This window comes from Nymphalis io, chromosome 2, assembly GCF_905147045.1.
Source record: "Nymphalis io chromosome 2, ilAglIoxx1.1, whole genome shotgun sequence".
NCBI classification, from domain to species: Eukaryota; Metazoa; Arthropoda; class Insecta; order Lepidoptera; family Nymphalidae; genus Nymphalis; species Nymphalis io.
The window spans coordinates 1,304,927-1,326,275 of NC_065889.1; the positions used below are offsets into that span (position 1 = coordinate 1,304,927).

The window sequence follows — 21,349 nt, forward strand, 5'->3', positions numbered from 1 at the left end:
TAACTATAAGCTTGTTTTTTATATTATACCATTTCAATGTTCTTATGTTTATGCCTTCTACTTTAAAATAAACAAACTTTATAATATTTTAAAATGTTAAAATAGGACATAGATGACCTTTACGAGTTCATCATATTTCAGTTGTGGGAGTTTTTTATTATATCCACACTGTAAGTCAGTTGTCAGAGATACTTCTTCTGTTATGGCTGTCGCTATGTTTGTTGTATCAATTTGTATGTCAATTATTAATTAACCCTTGTTAATAATGGCCTGTTGATTATTAAAAAGCAGAGCTTGGTGTGACTACTATCGATGTACAGTATAGTGTACGCGTGAATAATGGCTGCCGGCGGCGAAGATCTGTGGCGCGAGTGCGCGTCCTGGCTTACAAGATGTGGCTTATTACGGCCCGATCATAAGTCAAATTGGGACTCGAGTTCCATACACGATCTGGCATATACTTTACGAGATGGTGTACTTCTATGTAATCTTTTAAACGTACTGCATCCTGGATGTGTCGATATGAAAGACGTCAATCAGCGCCCACAGATGGCCCAGGTATTTAAAACATAGCTACGCGACCTTCGCTCTAATTAACACTAAACCGTTATTTTTTTAGTGAAATGATATTTGATTATGATTTCTACACAATCAAAACGTAAATTTTGAATAAAAGGAATAAAATCAATACTTTATTTTCTAGTTATTATCTAGTTGAAATTTAAATATTATTAAATACGACAGGTCAAAAAACTGTTGACACAGCTCTAGAATAATAAAGAGGATGTTCTTTGATAGAGATGTTTTATCAATAAATGCTGTTACACATATACTCATTTACATTAATTATGCATGCTTTGATGAATGGCAAGCGGCCCATTGAGGACTATATCAAATGTATTAAAGCTATGCTAAGTGGTATATATCTCTATCTATATAAGAACTAAAGACTGAATTGATCAGTGCATACATTTATATTTTAAAATTCCTACATTACATTGTCTTGAATACCACATAACATTTTATCATGTATATCAACTTTATTTAGTAATTGCTTTTAATTTAACAAGAAGGTAATTTAACAAGAACATTTGTCTTTGGTTACCCTTTTAATTAATTAGATAAATAGATGATGGTTGTTTTAAATACACACATATATAGTATATATTATATGCTATATATGTATCTATAGTGGTGTATTTGAACTAATCTAACATGACCTCTTATATAATATATAAGTATATAAATTTACTTTTTTGTACTACTATGTAAAGATGTTTATGATGATGTTCTTGCTTTATAATAGAGTATTACAATTATTTTAACTAATGTTTTTCACATTATATTAAAAAGGTCTAAATTAATAATAAAATAAAAACAATATAAAACATTTTTTATTAAAAACAATATTAATCTAATTAGTCTTCACTTATCTAATATAATTATAACGAGTTTCAATTCATATAAAGATTTTTAGTAACTAGTTATGATATAAATTTAAATTTGCAAAAAATAAATTTTGTACTAACTTGACTACAAAATCATCTATTACATCCTAGCCTATACCTATAAATCATTGTTATGACAAAATGAATTATACTGTTTCTTATACACTTATGGATAAAATAGTTTTGTCAGTGATTACTGGAAAAAAAAGCAAGTGAATTATAGTAGTCTCTTTTTCAATAATAAAATGTTCAAAAACGGTTAAAGCTTAGTGAATTAAGATAATTTATATAATAATACTCTGCTTTCCTCGAGGCGTGCAATCTCCAATGTTGAGATATAAACTGATAAGAATATCGGCTAACATAATAAAAATTACAAAACAGATTCTCCATTTGTCCGCAGTTCCTTTGCATGCGAAATATAAAAGTATTTTTACGAACATGCCATGAAGTGTTTGAACTCAGAGAGACAGACTTGTTTGACCCGTCTATGCTATTCGATTTGTCCAACTTTCATAGAGTTTTGTGTACACTTGCGAAGCTTAGTCAGTGCCCAAAGGCAATAGCAAGAAATGTTCAGTAAGTATATTCATGGTTTTCTTTTACTGTATTACAATTTTTACTTACATCTATTTCATTTGGAATGATCTTTACAGACCATTTTCCGCTAGGAGGACACAATCCGAAGAGGATATTTACAGAGATCTACAGGCTGTGTAAGTAGTTGTTATTTATTCAGTACAAAAGATATTAGTGAAGTATTTCTTTTCAAACATATGCAATTGTAATAGCGCAAACCAAGCAACGGATTTACCGCCTCCCTACGAAGTGGTATCATACGAAGAACACTCGAATGCTATGGAGGTACCGTGGATACAGTTCACGATACCGAGCGTCACGTGCGAGGATCGAGTGGAGGAGATATACGAGGACCTCTGCTATGTCAAGTTCACCTCCGACATGCCTGAGGTGGCGTTTGATTGTCATTGACGCTTATCTTTATGTCTGATCGTTCACAAGTCATATTTACAACCTGACCACCTGCTCCTAATTTATTATTATTATATAATTGTAAAAATAATAATAGCAGCGCATCGAAACTGATGGTTTAATGGACTTAGAATATTGAACTATCTTTCAAAGTCGATTTATATTGGGATAAAACATATATTAATAAAATATTCGAAAATATTTTTGTCATGTGAACGCATTACAAATGTAATTTTTGACTGCAAATTTTATTTTTTTGTGAAGATACGATCTTTATCATAAAGTACTTTGTACGTTCGGTGCTTCTTGGGATGTCACTTATGATTGGACGTTATCTATACCCCTACTTTAAGATATCGTCATATAGACACAATCCACTCTCTTTAACTTCCATGTAGATGTATACGACTTTTGAATGATGGTTTTTTATTCCACTGCGTGTTACATTTATTTATTGTTCATGTAGCGTATATAGAAAAATGGCAATAATTTACGTAAAATATAGCTCTACGTAAGATTAGATTAGATCATTATCGCATGCTTTTTAGATGAGTTTATTTTTTTTTCAGCCGACTTTAAAAAGGAGGTTATCATTTCAGACTTAAGTTTTTTTTTTTTTAATATTTAAATTGTTTTATTTGAGAATAAGCGCTCTCAGACAGACTCAACACAACAATGAAAACGTTTGGAATATAATTATCGATTTATTTTTAATGTTTTTAAATTTTATTTTTAAATTAATGTAATGATTTCTTATCAGCGTCAGTCATATTATTGCTTCATTATACCAAGGCTATAGTATTTCATTTAATAGATTCCTTTCCAATACGTTTTAAATTAAGTTTAAAATAAATATGTTGAATCTTATGAAATGCGATATGCCTCGTGTAACGTAAACTTCTTTCATTTTGGTTCCTTACGAAGCGTATTACAAGGTTCTATTCAAATTATCAAATTACTTGGAAAATAACGTTTTAACAACTATGTTATATTATACAATTGCGTCTATTACAGCTAATAAATTGTAAATGATTTGTATACAATATACAGCTGTTACGTTCGAGAAATAAAAATAATTACCAAAGTTATTTTATGCTTTGTATGGAACCATGTGTAATATCCGTTACAAATAGATCGAACGAAAGCGTACGAGTGTTGAATAGTTTGCGAGCGAACGCTGTAAGTAACGCGCGAACGGAACTTATATTCAGATAAAATTCTGTTAACCCAAATTTTTTCATTACCGAATCTCGGATGATAGCGACTCACAATAGAAAGTAACTTAACAAAATTATACGTTTTTTAACTCCTCAAATCGTTGTGATGAACTTATTAAAAAATATAACAAAAAAAAAATTAAAAGATGATAATAGGCGATCAAATGGATACAATAACCGTATTACTATTGCTGGCCAACAGCTTGAACACCTGTGAATGAGAAGGTTGGAAGGTTATTGTAACGTCCCGCGGGTTATGTATACGCAATACACATTTATCAGCATCGAGTTTTTTCGCTTATTCGATAGCGTTGACGTTAAACTACGGTTTGTACGAAATTAACATAACACTTAACATGAACTCTATCAGAAACTCAGTGACAGCCTGTGAATGTCCCACTGCTGGGCTAAGGCTTCCTCTCCTTTTTTGAGTGTAAACATCCATCTCTAGTTTCTTTTATATCAAAACTCTTTCCTATCTCAATTCTCTAAATTTGTACAACTCTATCGAATAAGAAAAAAAAAAAACACGCACACGGACACACGGAATGTCATTTGGCAAATGCAGGGGGCCAATTCTACTAAAAAATTGACGATTTATCGCAATTGAATCGAAACGAAATCGTTGCCATTTAACCTTTTTCCTACTCTACTAACACAACGATCCAGTTACGGTATTTGTACCGAACAAATTAGTAGGATTGGCCCCCCAGGTTGCCTTACGATGTTTACCTTAACCATAAGGCATTATATAAATAAACTTAAATTCTTAGAGTCGTTCTTCGGTTAAGATGTACCTAATCTATCAACTAGGGAGATTTAATGGAAGTATGTCATATTATATTTTTTAATGTGATGAATAACTTGAGACACAAACCTCATCTAAAATCGAGATAGAGAAACCTCTTTTTAATTGTGACAATATAATTTTGATTAATTTATACTCGGTGCCAGCGTGATGGATGAATAAAATTAGTCGCTAATATTATTTCCGGTAATCTAAAATATGAGACATACTTGAAATATTTATTCAGTTTTTGTCTCTCTAACTCAACACCACCCTTCCGAATTGTCCATTATTTCTATTATATTATAATTTAATAATAAGATACAGCATCATCTATAAGAATGAAAATAATAATAATACAGTATTACAAAAAGAGTTCCAGATACCTACCTGTTTTGAAAACTTTGGTATTGACAAAAATATGTATTAAATATTTTATTTTACTTAATTAATACACATTCGTGTGGACAGTCGCTCCGGGTCCCACTTGGCACAGAGGTTGTCCATTGCCATACAGCGCGGAAATGCAGCCTGCATTATGGGCAGCTTTGCGTCGGATGGGAATCGGGGCGGGACTATCTTAAATTTGACTAAAACAATAAAAAAAAAGGAAAAAGACATTGACATTAATCATCAAATAATATTCGTGTGGATTGTAAACCCTTTAGTATTATTGTGTTTTTCCAATCGAGATTTAATTAAAGTACTCGCTATGAATGAATCTATCACTCGTAGGACACATATATAAAGTGATTGAGCGTAAACATTCATGTCTAGATCCTTTAATATCATTACATAATATCAAAGCTCTTCCCTATCTCAATTCTCTTCATTATGTACAAATTCGTCGCTCTCGTTCGATCTGACTCGGTTGTAACTGGGACGCGTGCGCAGCGGCGGCGCGAGTGCGAGCCGCGAGGTGGGGGAATACGCGAGCTACTGCGCGCGCATCCACGACGAGGAGATCTACCACGACCTCTGTGCGGTCAAGGGACCAGCGCGCGAACCGCCCGCCGCCCCGCACCATCCGATCGCTTTCAGCGCAGTACGCGATTTTTTTTTGTTTTTTTTTTTATTTGGCAATGGAATAATGAGTTTATGGCATATCTATTTACGTATTATATGTTGTAAATTCGATACTGGCAACTAAGACTACGCATCTCATTTAACTTATTGTTTTAAAATCGACCAGATTTACTATTCATTTATTTCAACTCATAACATCACTCAGGTCTTATATAAAATTGTATGACTAATTATTTTATTATATTTTACACAAATAAAAAATGACTTTCGTACATCGTCTCGGGGGTATTATTATAATATCCGACGTGATTGGTCGTTTCTACGTCGAGCTCTCACTGGCGGTCCCATTTTCATGCCTCACTTGGAATTTTAAGTGAACGAGTAAAAGTTCCATATTACGTTCCGATCGTCGTTTGAATTATTCATACACTCATTACTTCCGATGCCATTTGATTTTTTGCCGCCATGTAGTTAGTTGTCTATAATGTTGATTGCAGAGAATGGTTAACGCTATTTATATTTAAATGCTTGTCGAACGCTTTTATCAATTCGTAGACATTTTTTTTTTCTTCTTTTAATTATATTTATGTAATTTTATTTTTTTAATATTTCCAGCTAGCGACGTCGTCGCACAGCCTAGAAAAGAGAGACTATGTTATTAGAGAACTGGTCGACACGGAGTGCAATTACGTGGACGTGCTTAGTAAAATAATTAAATACTTCCTGAGGCCGTTGACGCCTTATTTGAAACCCCAGGATATGCAAGTCATATTTTTTGGTGTCAAGGTACGTTATTTATATGATATTAAAACCCACTATGTTTGATAAGCATAGAGGACTGTGATAATTCTATATTTAGGTATATATATAGAGTGTAAAATATTGCTCGTTTCGTTGTAGTATTTTGCCTTACATACTTATAGGTCTAAATGTTAATTTTTTTAGGATTTACACGACATTCACTCAGGATTATTGAGACAGTTACGTCTCGCGACAGAGAATTGTGTGCCGGGGAACGGCGCCCCGAGACTGGCGGACGTGTTCCTAGCGTGGAGGGAGAGATTGCTCCTGTACGGGGATTACTGTTCCAATCTCACAAATGCCCAAGACACGCTCAAGGCACTCGACGCGAGAGACTCTACGTTCAGCAAACAACTCGCAGTAATTATATTATTTTATTAAAGCTGAATAAGAGATCGTTTGCTTATTTATAATAATAAGTCGATTGGTTGGCGTGTCTCGTTGAAACTGCATATGTTAGTATTTGCGGATTATTTCTCGATCGTGATTAACATTTGTTTAAACATATCTTAGCCGTGGTCTGAGTATTTTTATTCGTTTCGTGCGTGTTTACACCTTACCTTTACATCGTTCCCATACCTTCAAGGTTTCGTAGTGGGCCGTTTAGCTTGAAGAGTTCCTATTTGTTCTTAGTTATTTATTTCAATTATAAAATGATAAGATCTAATTGAAATATAATGATCATATTTTTTTTAATTAATAATAAATATATATATACTATTTTATCATGTAATATTTTGTAAACAGTATAATAATAATGGTAGTCTTTTACAGTAAGTATTCACTAGTGTCCCCCTCGGCGTATAAGGCAGTTAGCAGGTGTTAGGTAGGTATTATAAGCAACAATATAAGCAATCTCTATGTTTCTATTTGAAACTTTGGCAATTAAAATATTAATAGATTAATATTACTGGGAAACATTGTAGTTTGTCTGACCGCGCAGTGAAGAGAAGATAGCTCGCTTAGAAATATTCGTTATTTATACACGATATTTAATATAATAAATTCCTTACGCATAAAATATTTCAATAGCATCCGACCAGTTCTTCTACCGCCCAATTCCGTCTTCTTTTTGTTCTTGTACTGGAGAATATCACTACTTTGTATTGTTGTGTGATGGTTCGTAGGGTGAGAGTCAGAGATGGTTGGGTGAGAAGTGAGGTGTGAGGGGGAAATAGTGTTTCAGAGAAAGCCTGATGAGTATATGGGTGGAGTTGACCACTTACCTTCATAAAAAAAAATTGGTGTCATGTTCACATCAACGAAACTTTTAATGTATAATGGTTGTTTTCTCTAAAATCTATTTAATTCTAGAAATGTCAAAAAGAGCACAGCGACGGTCGCATCCAGCTTCGAGACATCCTGTCAGTGCCGATGCAGAGAGTGCTCAAGTACCACCTGCTGTTGGACAAACTCGTACATGAAACACAACCGGTAATGTAGCTTTTTTTATAAAATATAATTAATTTATTATTTAACAAATTAAAAAATATTCAGATATAATTAATAAATAAATCTAAGTGCTCGTTAAAAATAGTTTTTGGAGAAAGATGCTCGATTTTAATTTCAAGTTTCAACGCAACACAGATTGATAATAATAATTGTGAACACTAACCAACCACAATATGAATCTGGTTTATTTTAAAAGACCAAATACGCGATATTTTATCGTTTCTTTACCTAGAGGTTGTTTTCCGTAACGCTCGTAGGGTTAAAATATTGAGGATTCAAAAACGCTTATTGTCGAATTCACTTGAATCAAATGCATTTGATTTGATATAAATAATACGATCATAAAGTTTTACAGGCCAAAGTTAAAAAGACCGTTTAAAAGGAATAATCAACAATTACTTTAAATGAATAATATCTAATTACAAAAACGAAAGATAGCGTATGAGAGTAATTGTATGTCCGCAGCATTTAAGCTTCGCGCCACAAACAAAACCCGAGCATTTGTGAAAGGGATCACGCGTTTTTTTTTTCTTTAAATTTATTACGTCATAAGAAATTGTAGCATTATGTGTTAAGATAGATTATAAATTGATATTTGTATGTGATTGGTGAAAAGAGTACCGAGTTTCTTGGCAGCAGTTGCATAATTTAAATCCGTGGTGTGCAGGTTTCCCGCGTTGTTTTTCTCATAGCCAAGAAACAGATGAATTATAAACACATATTAAGCGCGTAAAAAAGGCGGTGGCCTGGATTTTAAGCTGCAATACAATTCGGCTTTTGGCGTCGAAAAATTCAAGCTGCTTCAAATTTCTGAGCCCGAAATTAAATCAATATTTATAAAAAGTTTATGTAATTCCTAACAATAATAAAAAAAATAATAAGAATTCATTTGTTTTAATTATATATAACTTTCGTCGCTCGATTTCTTCTTGGCGATTTTTTTTAAATTCCGATATATATGTTAGAACCATGAAGAGTTCCGTGGCTTGGAGCGCGCTAAGGAGGCGATGGTGGACGTGGCGCAGTACATCAACGAGGTGAAGAGAGACAGCGAAGTGCTGACGCTGCTGTCTAAGGTTCAGGTAACTACGACGGCCACTAAACGTACCGAAAGTGTTCGCTATATTTATTGTTTATCAAATAAAATAGCTTTGTGTGCAGCCTCCTAGCCTAGCAAAATACGCAGTACAAATTATAGTGCAAAAGTTCTACTCGCCTTCCTTTATTCTCGTAATGGAATACGACTGTAATCCGACACGACCGGACAGAGTTCAGGCGCAGGACGAACTGCCGGAACAGATAGAGTCCAGGGCTCCGAGATCTAGAGCCTTGTATAAAAACTTCAAGGCAGAAAATCTATTAGATATTTTCTAATTGATAATTCCGTCCGAGTGCTATTATTCACTAATAAATTACTTCACCCCCAAATGCTCGAGTGAGCAGCGAGAGACATATTAGATGTCATGGTTGACAAAGAATGAATCTTTTATTCTATTTCATCCATTAGTATCGTAAAGGGTGGGGAGTGGCATTGTTGTTGGGTTACATTCGAGCACTACAGTGACACGCGCGGTGGTCCCAGGAGAGCATCATCGACTGGGAGGCGGGCGCGCTGGGCGCGGGCGGCGCGGGGCTGGCGGCGTACGGGCGCCTGCTGCTGGACGGCGAGCTCAAGGTCAAGGCGCACGAGGACCAGAAGCTGCGCTCGCGATACGTCTTCGTGTTCGACAAGCTCATGCTGCTCTGCAAGCCCGTCAAGGTGATCTACCCGACAGTAAATATCGACACACACTACTAACATAGCTTTGCGTGCAGCCTGCTAGTGCATCGGGTAGCGGGTAGTCCGAGGTAGTCGTAGAGGACGTACATGCGGGAACGGGCTTCGAAACCATGGATCGACTTGGACGTTTACGTACTGAGTCTCGTAACAGAGTGTAAGCGCATATCGAGTATTTAGAAATACTGCTAAGACGTGAATTAAAAAAAAACTTTACTTCTTAAACTTAAAAACGAACTTATTTATAAAAAAAAGTAACTTATCCACTTATTTAAAGTTTCTTTTAAACTTCCTCCAACTTTTTTTTAATTTTCGTTTAAAAATGTTAAAATAATATATCCCTTACTTAAATTAATAAATTAATTAATAATAATAATATATATTGTTAAAAACGTAAATTATTAAATGCTTAACATCAGGCAAGTCAACGGTCAAACGCTGGCCTATTAACAGTAAAAAAAAAATTATGGTTATTACATGATTTAAACTAATTTTGTTTTTTCGATCCGAAACACCTGATAATTTCAATAACCTTTTTTTCTTACTATGCACGCGACTCGACAGAACAATAATATTATTTAATTATTTATATATTGTTAAAAACGTAAATAATTTTCTATTAATAGTACCAAAACTTTAATAATTACGAATACTTCTAAATACTAGTTTTTGGAAATGGTTTTTACATGTACACGTACTCGCACTCGGAAGACTCAGTACGTAATTTACCTAGTACGTCTCATCTAGAGATGAGGCTCAGACTAGAGTCTAAGGTGAGGTAGTGAGTTACTAATGAATGAGTTTGTTTTTAACAGATCAAAATATATGACTGCACGCATGTACATAAGTACTCGAATAAGGTTACACAGCATGATGCGACCGAAAATTTATTAAATTGTCAAGAAATATTTAGTAAATCATAGTCTGTCTATGTAGTATTTTAGTTTCAAACCAATGTTGTTGTCTTTTTTAAATCAAAGGAAATTCTATCAATAATCTGTAAACGACATGTTATTCGTTATATCGATGTTAGAAAGCATGATCGTAGACTTTACATTTTAAAAGTTAATTTTTGAAATGCAAGAATCTGTAGTGACGTTCAATGCGAGTATAAGTAATGCACAAGAGTGTCGAGGGCGGAGTGCGCGAGGTAGTTGACGAGGGTGTGTCGGCAGGACAACCAGTACTCGTACCGCACGGGCATCCGGCTGGCGGAGTACCGCGTGGAGGAGGGCGGCGGGCGGCGCGCGCTGCGGGGCGACGCGCGCTGGACGGCGCACTTCTACCTCGTGCGCCGCTCCAAGGACTCCACCTTCACGCTGTACGCGCGCACCGACGACTGCCGCCGGAAGTGGCTCAAGGCCATCAAGGACGCCATGTACGTCGTGCTCGTTCACGAAAACATCATGACTGAGCGAGAGAAGCACAAAACATAGCTATTCTTTATCTTACTCGTTTTCAACGTGAGTTCTTGAATGTCCTCGTTCCTCCCTACACAGAGACAACTTGGAGCCCCCTGGATGTCGAAGCACGAACCACAAATTCGTCCTGCACACGTTCCAGAAGCCCGCGACGTGTCATCACTGTTCGAAATTTCTCAAGGGCAGAATATTCCAGGTTCGTTGTGACCATTGTCACAAGTCGGAATCGTAACGTCATGTTATTCAAGCGATAACGATATTTAACCCTCGCGCCCGGCGGCAGGGCTACCTGTGCTCGGTGTGCAACGCGTGCGCGCACAAGGACTGCATCGCGCTGTCGGGGCGCTGCGGGGGCGGGCTGGCGCCGGCGCCGCCGCTGCCGCCGCACGCGCACCAGCCCGACACCGCGCTGCACTACTACATGTGGTACGTTAATACGTTAATAGACAACGGAACGTATTCGTTGCACTCACCAGATATAAGTCGTCTGCAGAGTGATGGAATACAAAGTTGTAACCGTGGAGTGTCCGTGGCGCAGGTACGTGGGCGAGATGGGTCGCGAGACGGCGACGGCGCGGCTGGAGCGGCGCGTGGACGGCACGTTCCTGCTGCGCGTGCGGCCGCGCGCCGTGCAGAGCGCGCCGCCGCCCTCGCACAACGACACGCACTACGCGCTCTCGCTCAAGTACGGCCCGCGGCGCCGCGACACCACCCGCGTGCGATTGTTATTGTAGGCGATAATATCGATCGTCGTGCAAAAGATTTAAGGAGATCACGTGACATATCAAATGCCGCTGTCATTTCTCAACTTTACCTTTTTTTTATAGAATAGGAAGGCGGACGAGCATATGGGCCACCTGATGGTAAGTGGTCACCGACGCCCACAGACATTGGCATTGTAAGAAATGTTACCCATCGCTTACATAGCCAATGCGCCACCAACCTTGGGAACTAAGGTTTTATGTCCCTTGTGCCTGTAATTACACTGGCTCACTCACCCTTTAAACCGGAACACAACAATAACAAGTACTGCTGTTTTGCGGTAGAATATCTGATGAGTGGGTGGCACCTACCCAGACGAGCTTGCACAGAGCCCTACCACCAGTACCTTGTAGTAATGTCGATCCGATTTGTTCATCTGAAGCGGATAAAATAAACAAATCTTTGATTTACGTATTCCAAGCGATTTTTAACAGCTTCTCTATATTACACGCTACAACTTTAAAAACACCTTACAACCTATATCCACTTTAATTTTACTTCTTAAATTCCGATAACAACTTCGCCGACATTCGAATTCATTTTAAATATCATATTATAAAAGATCTCGAACAACGACATTGATTTAATTCAACGTCAATATCATTTATTTGTCTTTACTCCTCTTGTTGTTCGAACAGACTATGTTAGGTTACAGGTCGCGCACGCATACACAACCTTCATGGTAATGTAAACAAATATTAATATAATTTTTCACATTTTATTGAACAATAAACAGAACGGACAACACCGTGAAACACATGCGAGTGTGCCGCAAGCCCATCGACCAGGTGCCGCACTACTTCCTCTCCGAGTCGCGGTTCTTCCGCAGCATCGTTGAACTGATCTCCTACTACGAAAAGACCAGCCTCTCTGAGAATTTTGTTGGGTAAGACATACACTTATTATTGTTACAAATACCATTTGAAAAGTTGTCTAAATTAAATACATGTTTGAATGAGAAATATTTTCTTTGCTTGTTGTGTTTCATGTCTTAACTACTAATCATTATAATTATCATTTATCTACACGTTATTAGAATTATAGAAAATCCTTACTAATGTTATAAATGCTAAAGAAAGATTATTTGATAATTTGTTTGTTACGCTTTTATATATTAACTACTCAAACCGATAATTATGAAATTTTGCAAACGCGTTGTCAGAGGACAGAAAAGGACATAGGGCGCACATCCCCTCTCCCTCACGTGCGAGCAGAAACTAGTAGCAACAGAAATTGCATAATTATATAGTACTTTAATTAGTCGACTCCATTAAATATTTAATACGAAATCTATTTTGTGTTTGTAGGCTAAACTCCAACCTACGATGGCCATTCCGGCGAGTAGTGGCAACGGTCATCCATGATTTTCGTCCGCTGGAGGCGTCGCAACTGGCGCTGCGACCCGGGGCCAAGGTGCTCGTGCTCAGCAAGGAGGGGGACAGTCGGGGGTGGTGGAAAGGTCGCACGCTCGACAAGGTGAGATGAGTTTTTTGTCGTTTCTCATGGTAAAATCTGCTTTTCAAACCAGTGGTAAATTTATTTTATTTAATGTAGATTTAACCTTTTAAAATGACGATTCAAAAGTGCGTGTAAGATTCTACTTGAGTAAGATATATTATTATATTTTGTTATAAATTTTCAGTAAGTAAATAAATAAAAGATAGAGCCATATCTAAAATGACAAGTAATCACAATTCTGATGAAGGTATTTTGATTATAAATGTTATTAATTTCCTTTTTTGGCAGAAATTTATTTTTCAATCGGGCAACATCAAAATAAATAACCCGAAACTTTACCAGGGGTTACCCGATATCACTCTTGCTTAGACATTTACTGTGGCATATCTTACTTTAGGAGTTATCTGTTATTGTTATTATTTATTTGCTTTGTCTCTTAATGCCTTTTTTTTAACTTTACTTCTATTATGTTATATAAAAATACAGCGATACTAAGCAATGCAATGTGAAATAACCTGCGAGTACTAACCATACTAACACTGAGCATTGAAATTCCAGGGCGACAACAGATCCGGCTACTTCCCCAAGGAGTGCGTGCGCGAGGAGCCCGAGTGCATCGGCGCGCTGGACTGATGTCAGCTGTGCGTCGCCGAGCGCGAGCGGCCCGCGCCCTCCGCGCCGCCCGCGCCCTGCGACCTCGACGAGCACGACCACGGCGACCTCGTGTGAGCGGCGCCACCGCTGCTTGCAACTTTACCAGTTCTATATTAAACAGAGATCCCAGTTACGGAGAGGCAAAATTCTACATAATCATTATATCACTTAGCGAATGAACAGCACTACGAAATAATTTCCAACATAACAGCTGACAGGATATTTCACAGGAAACTAAAAATTATATTCGACTTCGACTAATTTTGCAAAGTCGACATCTATACGTAGAGGCGTATAGTAAATTAATTTATTGTCTAGATAAATTAATTATGATAATATATTCAAAGTAAACTTAAGGTGAAGTGCGAATCTGTGCTGATTATAAAATTTACGAAGTACGAATCGAACAAAACTATGTATGGAATAAGTGTTACTTGTTGTGCTAATATGATAAAATGTGCTTTAAATACTCGTGCTTTACTATATAGAATTCTATTTCAAATGTACAAGGGACGATTGTCCTTTAATTTATAAAGAAATCTATTAAACATTGCACGTGCAATACAAGAAATTTTATGTAAGAATTGCACGGTGGAGTTTAAGTCTGTATCAAATATATCTTAGCAAGCGACATGTTTGCCGGGGATATATGTTATTGTTGATGTTCTAGAAGCGAGTCAAATGTATATTTATTTTTGTGAACTATGTAAGTTATTTTTTCAAGTCATAGATAATACTTAGATAGATATAAAAAAATGTTACAATCATATCTCGTCAATGCAATTTCAATGCACCTTTCATTGCTTAAGAGTACGAATTCTCTAACTTATCTACTGTAGTTAAATGTTAAAGTCGGAGTACTATGGAATTGTATGTCTAAAATTTATAAAATATAATATTTGACGTATTAGAAAATATACAAAGTGAGTTTACTTGATATGCATAGTTTATGTTTAAACAACATACTATGATACAATCTACTTATTATATGATATAATCATATAGAAATTAAATATGTGTATTGCAAATATATAATATATATGCATAAGTAAATTTACTATCTTAATATTTTCAAGCATTAGCGATTTGATTAATCGCGTATTGGTACGAAAGTGAAGCGTAAAATGAATGCTAGGCTCAAAAGCATATTGGAACTAAACTATTTAATATTAAGAAGAAAAGACTCATTATGTTATTAACAACCATATCATATTTTTTCAGGCCCATTAGAACTAGTTTTTATTCTGGTACGAACATATTAGTCGCAATAATAACAAATAATGCGTCCTATAGCGCAAAATCATTAATTCAAGTATAGAAAACTATCAATAGTTAAATACAAAATTATAAAAATATCTATAAAAAATATCGGTTTACAGTGTACCGCAACAAAACATTTGGTATGAAATCCCAAAGATTGGTTTATAGATCGATCTATTGGTAGAGAGCTCTCTTCTATACGTTTTATTTTTGAAATGACATTATTTTTAACAATTTTTAAACACTTTTTAATTTTCTCTTTGTTAACAGAAATTTAAAATATAATTCTCTCATTGCTCAAAATGATATCTGACATTGAAACACAATATCAAAACAAGATATAACTGCCATTTTATTTTTAAATCATTCTACTTGAACAAATTCATTTTGTATATGATAGTAGTTTTAGTTTTTTAAGACTATTTTTTAATTGAATGGTACCAATAATATTTTATTTAAATTGTTATAAAGTGAGAATGAGTGCCAAACTGTAAAAAGTGAAACATACATTTTATTACACATTCAATTATATAAATATAGTTATATATCTATACGTAAAAAACTAAATTAAAATTGCTATCAATATAACTCCTATTTATTTTAAACTGTCGTTTAAGAAATATATATATATTTTTTACTTTACGATATTTTAGAGAGGTCGCCCATTACAGTATTTTAGCTATACATTCCAAGACAATTAAAAAATAAATATAAAATAATATAAATCCAATTAAATATTTACTGATAATATTCATCTCCTTATATGATATTTGTATTCTTATTGATGAGTTGAGAATGCATTTAACATTGCATAACATATATGAACAAATACAATTTATAAAATATTTGACATAGTCATGACACTTTATTAAGTTAAGCTTTTTTTAAAGATCGCTCGATAATTTTATCAAAGGTGTACTAAGATTATGTTAAAAGTGGCAGTACATTACATTAGGACTTTGCAGTTATAGCTCAGATGTATGTATCGTATTTATTTTAATTAGTCTTCATTGACAGAGTAATCCAAGTATGAATGTCAATCTTTCTTATTTGCAATTTTACCTGCTTATATATTAACAATAAATAAACAGATAAAATAGTAAATAATGTGTTATACAGTTAATTAATATGAATGAAAGTAATAAATGAGCTTACTTTGGAAATATTGTAATATACATACTCATATTATATGTTCGCCTAAGTTCAGCGTAAAATTTGATTTTTATAAATTTAAATAAAATTAAAAGCGCTACTTGATAAAAGTTAATTGGCAATATTTGTAGTATCAAAAAAGAAACATATTTTTTTGGAATTAACTTAAGTTATGTGAAAAAAAAATATATAATTATATACACTTGCAAATGCAATTCTTCTAAATACCACAAACAACTATTTTAGTGTAAACAAACCATTATAATTGACCCACCAATGTCTTATATATTTAAGTTTAATGTTGAACCCAGTTACGATTAAAGAATAATATAATTTAACAATAGCATTTATAATATTATATTGTAAATATTATATGTATAATCAAATGTAAATGGAAATTGCTAAAACCACACTGCTTTGAATGATTCCACGTGAATATTGTTAATAATGATAAGAGTAATACTTACTTTTAGATTAAATGTTTCCAAATGAGACAAAGATCTTGTCTTCGTGTATCAAATATTCTGACTAGTTAGGTAACATTAATGGATTATTTATAACTTTTTGACTAACTTTAATAATGCATAATAAATATTATCTATTTGTGCATTACGAAAGTTAGGAAAGAATATAAAATCTAGTCCGTCTAATATTACTCACTCACTAAGTTACTATAACTATTAAAATATAGGAGAGAATGAAAATTCTATTAAAAAATGCAGTACTTTATAATGAAATAATAAATGAGTAATAATTTGATGTTCTTCTGACTTAGAAATGAAAATCATATTAATAAAATTAAAAAAAAAACATATGTACCTATTAATCAAAACTTGCATCGTGCGAATATTTTATATCTGATAAAATATGAAGCATATATGCATAAACTTGTGTATGTATTCGTGAAGAATTATGTAAATAATAAAAAAATATTATTAATAAATGGACGTGATATCGGATATGTGGTACAGAGTTTGTTATGAAGCGAAATGATATTGGTATAGTCGTAGAAAATATAATGTTGTGTCTATGTATAGATGTATATTTTTAATACACGACTCTTGGTTATTTATCCGGATAGCATGATTTTGTGTAAAAATATAAAATAGTTCAGGATTTTAATTTGCTTTTTATTCAAAACTTTAATATTGAAAATATAATACATTTTATATGTGATTTCAAGCACGTAAAATGTAAGATTTAGTATAATAGAGAATAGACAAATTATGTATACTTTTCTTATAATGGCAATATCTATGATTACCACAATCATCATTTCAATAATTCACCCGCCTGTCTTCCTGTTAATGTGTTATATATAAAATATAAATGCAAAATCAAAATAAACAGTATATTATTATTATATCGTGCCAAATTATAAAAAAAATAATCACTCATGATCTCTTGAATGTGCTAATATAATTTGATAACTATATACTGAATATCAAATTCCATGTACAATTATAGCTTTTGAATACTTATTATATTAAATTAATCTATTTTCCTGTATAATGTATTGTAGTAAATCTTATAATGTACCTAACGTAGATCGTTTTTATGTTTCTATAAAATAAATTAGACTATTCCAAGAGTCTATTTTAAAGTTTACAAATATTTACAATATAAAAATGAAGTTATATAGATGGCAATGGAACAGACTAGGAAAATGTATACTTAAAAATTAATTGTACAAAAATGTTCGTAAATGGTATTTAGAATGACTGTGTGAATTTTAAACAGTCATAGATCACATCGCCGTAATGCAAAACGGTTTATTAGCATTATTTACTATTGTTTGATATTCATGAATTTGAAAGGGTTATTTATAATAATTTTAATTATAATTAAATATATTTGTCTCTCTTCGTACGGACGCAATGCTTGAAATAATTGTTGGTGCTAACATTATTTTGTGTTCAGTACGCTTTTTATTTAGTAGACGAGCCGCACCCGTGAAGCTGCTGTAGTGTAAATGTATTTTGATATTATTTATGTTCACGTTTGTAAATATATTATGTATACAGAAATCGCATATCTCATTGTTCTGTAGTTAAATAAGGTGCCACAATAAATACAAAGTTGGAGAATTTAGAGACTTTCATTTTATATTCCTTTCTAGAAATAAAACAATATTATATATACTTTAAAATAATACTTTATTTTAATCAAATATATCATTGTTTTGTGTTATATATAAAATATAAATCGCTTAATATCTAAGCATATGATTATACAAAATAAATAAAATGTAGTTTTATATTATTTGGTTATTTATTTATTTGTAACCAATTGTTTCTACTTTACAATTAATGTACCCCTTACAACCATCCCCTCACTCTAAAATCAATTCCGTGTTTACCTCATATGTGTTGGATTATTCAGTATTTCTAAGGCAATATCAATGTCACTTAAGCTCCGGTGTACTGCTACCTAAATAGTTTCGTAAGTCTGTGAGTGTAGATTTAACGATCTTAGCTGGTATGGTGGATCGGTTCAGTCTATTGTACGCCGCAAAACGATGGCACCCTCCAAAACTGTAGTAGTAGTCGCCACCCTCTCTGCCCTTAATCCAGAGAACGTCTATTGGAGGAACTACGCCCTGCAATTCGTCTTTCTGTAATGAAATTATTTTGAATAAAATAAAGGATATTTCAATTAAAAGTTTCAAGTAGATTGTTTTTATGAATTGTAAGCCGAGATGGGCCAGTGGTAAGAATGCGTGAATCTTAACTGATGATCCTGGGTTCAAACCCGGGCAAGCACCACTGAATTTTCATGTGCTTAATTTGTGGTTATAATTCATCTCGTGCTTGACGGTAAAGGAAAACACCGTGAGGAAACCTGTATGTGTCTAATTTCACTGAAATTAGGTCACATTTATATTCCACCAACCCGCATTGGAAGCTCCAAACCTTTTCTCAAAAAGGGAGAGGAGGCCTTAGCCCAGCAGTGGGACATGCACAGGCTGTTACTGTACTGTATGAATTGTAATAAAAAATATACATTTTGAAAATAAGCTTCACTAACAACTTCAACTAGGCGTGGATAGCGAAATCCGAATAAATATCTCATATATAAAAATCCGAAAAAACGAAAGAACACATACATGTAATACTTGAGCGCCGCTCAGTCATTATATTCTAATTTCAAATATTTATCTCTTTACGGTTAAAGGCCTGTGGCGAAAAATTACTTAAAAATATGAACCAGTTTATTAAAATTCTACATTTTTTCTTAATTTTGAAATGGTCCACATAATGGTAAATCGTAACGGCCATGATAGAAACTGATATGTTAAGTCCCCACCTATACCCCCCTCTTGTGTCTTTAATTACACTGGTTCAGTGACCCTTCTAAGCGGAATACTGTAATGCAAAATTATTGGTGTTTGTCGTTAGAATAAAGGATGTATAAGGCAAGGGTACTTGCCCAGATGGGCTCGCGCATTGTCCTAACGTTGAACTCTGACGTATGTTTTATGTAAAAAATCGAGTAAAATCAATAAGCTTTTAGATTTCATCATAAAATTCTATGTATAGGTACCTAACTAAACACTTACCTGAATAGTGTCCATAAGAGATTGCACCTTTGCTTCGTCTAACTCAGGAATAAAAGGTCTGATTATAACAGACATTGGCACATCGTGAACGTCCTCTTTATATGCACTGTGTATACTTGTCATTCTCACTACTGAAAAGGTTAATAAATATGAAGTATTTTTATTAATCATTATAGTTTACAAATTTATTTCCGTATAGAATACGTTCTTACGGTGCTTTCACGTGGTTAATTTATGTATAAATTTAATGGATGTGATGGAATTAGATCAAACTAAACCTCGCCGTGACACGAGAGTTGCACTTTGCCCAGCTGTGGGACATTTACGAGTTCTTACAGTATTAGAATTTATTACTAACCATACTGATCTCAGCCAATATATAATTCAAATATATTGTGACAAACATTATCATTCGCATTTTATTTATTCGTGTAATTATTATTTTGTTTATTTTCCGATTCCTATAATTTATTTATACACAAAATAAGTTCCAGTTTAAAAGATTTGTAGCATAAACGAGACTAGTCATTGAAGGCGCTAAAAAATATTGTAAATATTATGCAATTATAATAATTCCCGTGAAATTGTTCTTGCCCTTGTGAGTTCCATATAAGTTGTAAATAATACGAAGTTTTTCTACTTACGATTCTTGTTTACGGCTACTGTATTAGTTAAGGTTGACAGAAACCTTAACATACTTAACTCAAATGCACACAAGTGTCCGGCTCGACTCGTGTGGCAAAACTGATGACTTCATTGTGAATGTAATAGTGACTAACACGATACGGTTTTAGCGGCAAATTCATAATGTATAAAAAACAATTGATTAACTTATCCTTTAGTATTCTAGGTCACATGCACACGCTCGAGGGTGCTGAATAAAACATGTCAATGATAGAATGCCGTACATCAAGCACTAAATATGGACCTTTTTTTTAACGCTGGAAATACGCATTACTCGTTTCCCCCACGGGAATGGTACGTATATGGGGCTCGCCAATGTCTAAAGCGCCGAGTGCACCTCGAACATCAGAATACCCACTAAAAAACCAGCGGTACCCTTACCGTCTTAACAAAAGGGTCACGGGATCGTTTGCGCATGCTACCGTGACGATCACTGAATATGGACCTAATCAACAATATTTTTAGATTAAATAGGACTATTTACATTTAAACAGAAACTGAATGAGCTCCACACCTTTCCTTAAAACGGAGAAGAGGCCTTAGGCCAGCAGTGGGACATAAGAGACGGTTGACTACTACATTATCAAATTACTACATGCGATAATTTGGAATTTTTAAGCAGACGAGCTAAGAGAACTAAATCAGTAGTCAAATATTTAATTAAATTTAAATAGTTCAATAAATATATAAATTTTAGAATATATTTTGTAGTGGTTTTATGGATAAAAAAGATATGGCAGGCTAGAATATTGACATTGACCCATTGCATTGATATTGACCATAATGATATGATTTCAAGGTGGATGGCTTCTTTGCAGTTATAATTTTATCTACATCTTGAGATCTCATATTTTATAAATTTAGGTCACATACGTACATACATACAATACAATATATATTT

The 21,349-nt window shown here is 34.1% G+C and overlaps 2 protein-coding genes across 4 annotated transcripts; one reads left to right on the forward strand and one right to left on the reverse strand.

The window, feature by feature from the left end:
• Positions 1 to 201: 201 nt before the first annotated feature.
• Positions 202 to 18,293, forward strand: LOC126777167 (protein vav). Of its 3 annotated transcripts, none has more exons than XM_050500120.1 (16): positions 202 to 558; positions 1,852 to 2,027; positions 2,105 to 2,164; positions 2,240 to 2,417; positions 6,084 to 6,254; positions 6,414 to 6,629; positions 7,584 to 7,703; positions 8,687 to 8,803; positions 9,304 to 9,480; positions 10,674 to 10,876; positions 10,998 to 11,115; positions 11,203 to 11,345; positions 11,458 to 11,604; positions 12,418 to 12,567; positions 12,989 to 13,157; positions 13,698 to 18,293. In XM_050500120.1, the coding sequence occupies exons 1-16, from the start codon at positions 340 to 342 to the stop codon at positions 13,770 to 13,772; spliced, it is 2,439 nt and encodes an 812-aa protein (XP_050356077.1). In that variant the 5' UTR covers positions 202 to 339; the 3' UTR covers positions 13,773 to 18,293. The 3 variants fall into 3 exon arrangements, with proteins under 3 accessions (XP_050356077.1, XP_050356086.1, XP_050356095.1); XM_050500129.1 differs by lacking the exon at positions 2,240 to 2,417 and adding an exon at positions 5,337 to 5,487; XM_050500138.1 differs by lacking the exon at positions 202 to 558 and adding an exon at positions 5,337 to 5,487 and having other exon boundaries at positions 1,851 to 2,027.
• An 86-nt stretch (positions 18,294 to 18,379) lies between these two features.
• LOC126777808 (sulfiredoxin-1) lies at positions 18,380 to 20,567 on the reverse strand. Its single transcript, XM_050500946.1, has 3 exons — positions 20,409 to 20,567; positions 19,765 to 19,895; positions 18,380 to 18,819 (listed from the first exon to the last, which is right to left on the reverse strand). The coding sequence occupies exons 1-3, from the start codon at positions 20,458 to 20,460 to the stop codon at positions 18,610 to 18,612; spliced, it is 393 nt and encodes a 130-aa protein (XP_050356903.1). The 5' UTR covers positions 20,461 to 20,567; the 3' UTR covers positions 18,380 to 18,609.
• Positions 20,568 to 21,349: the final 782 nt, after the last annotated feature.

Bases quoted from the DNA above. Each gene is read 5' to 3' on its own strand.
- LOC126777808 (XM_050500946.1), bottom strand. From the start codon at position 20,460: ATGTTAAGGTTTCTGTCAACCTTAACTAATACAGTAGCCGTAAACAAG. The intron at 19,896-20,408 runs GTAAGTAGAAAA...TAACCTTTTCAG, and splicing joins AGTAGCCGTAAACAAGAATC to TAGTGAGAATGACAAGTATA. The intron at 18,820-19,764 runs GTAAGTGTTTAG...ATTTCATTACAG, and splicing joins CTCTTATGGACACTATTCAG to AAAGACGAATTGCAGGGCGT.
- LOC126777167 (XM_050500120.1), top strand. From the start codon at position 340: ATGGCTGCCGGCGGCGAAGATCTGTGGCGCGAGTGCGCGTCCTGGCTT. The intron at 6,255-6,413 runs GTACGTTATTTA...TAATTTTTTTAG, and splicing joins TCATATTTTTTGGTGTCAAG to GATTTACACGACATTCACTC. The intron at 6,630-7,583 runs GTAATTATATTA...ATTTAATTCTAG, and splicing joins CGTTCAGCAAACAACTCGCA to AAATGTCAAAAAGAGCACAG.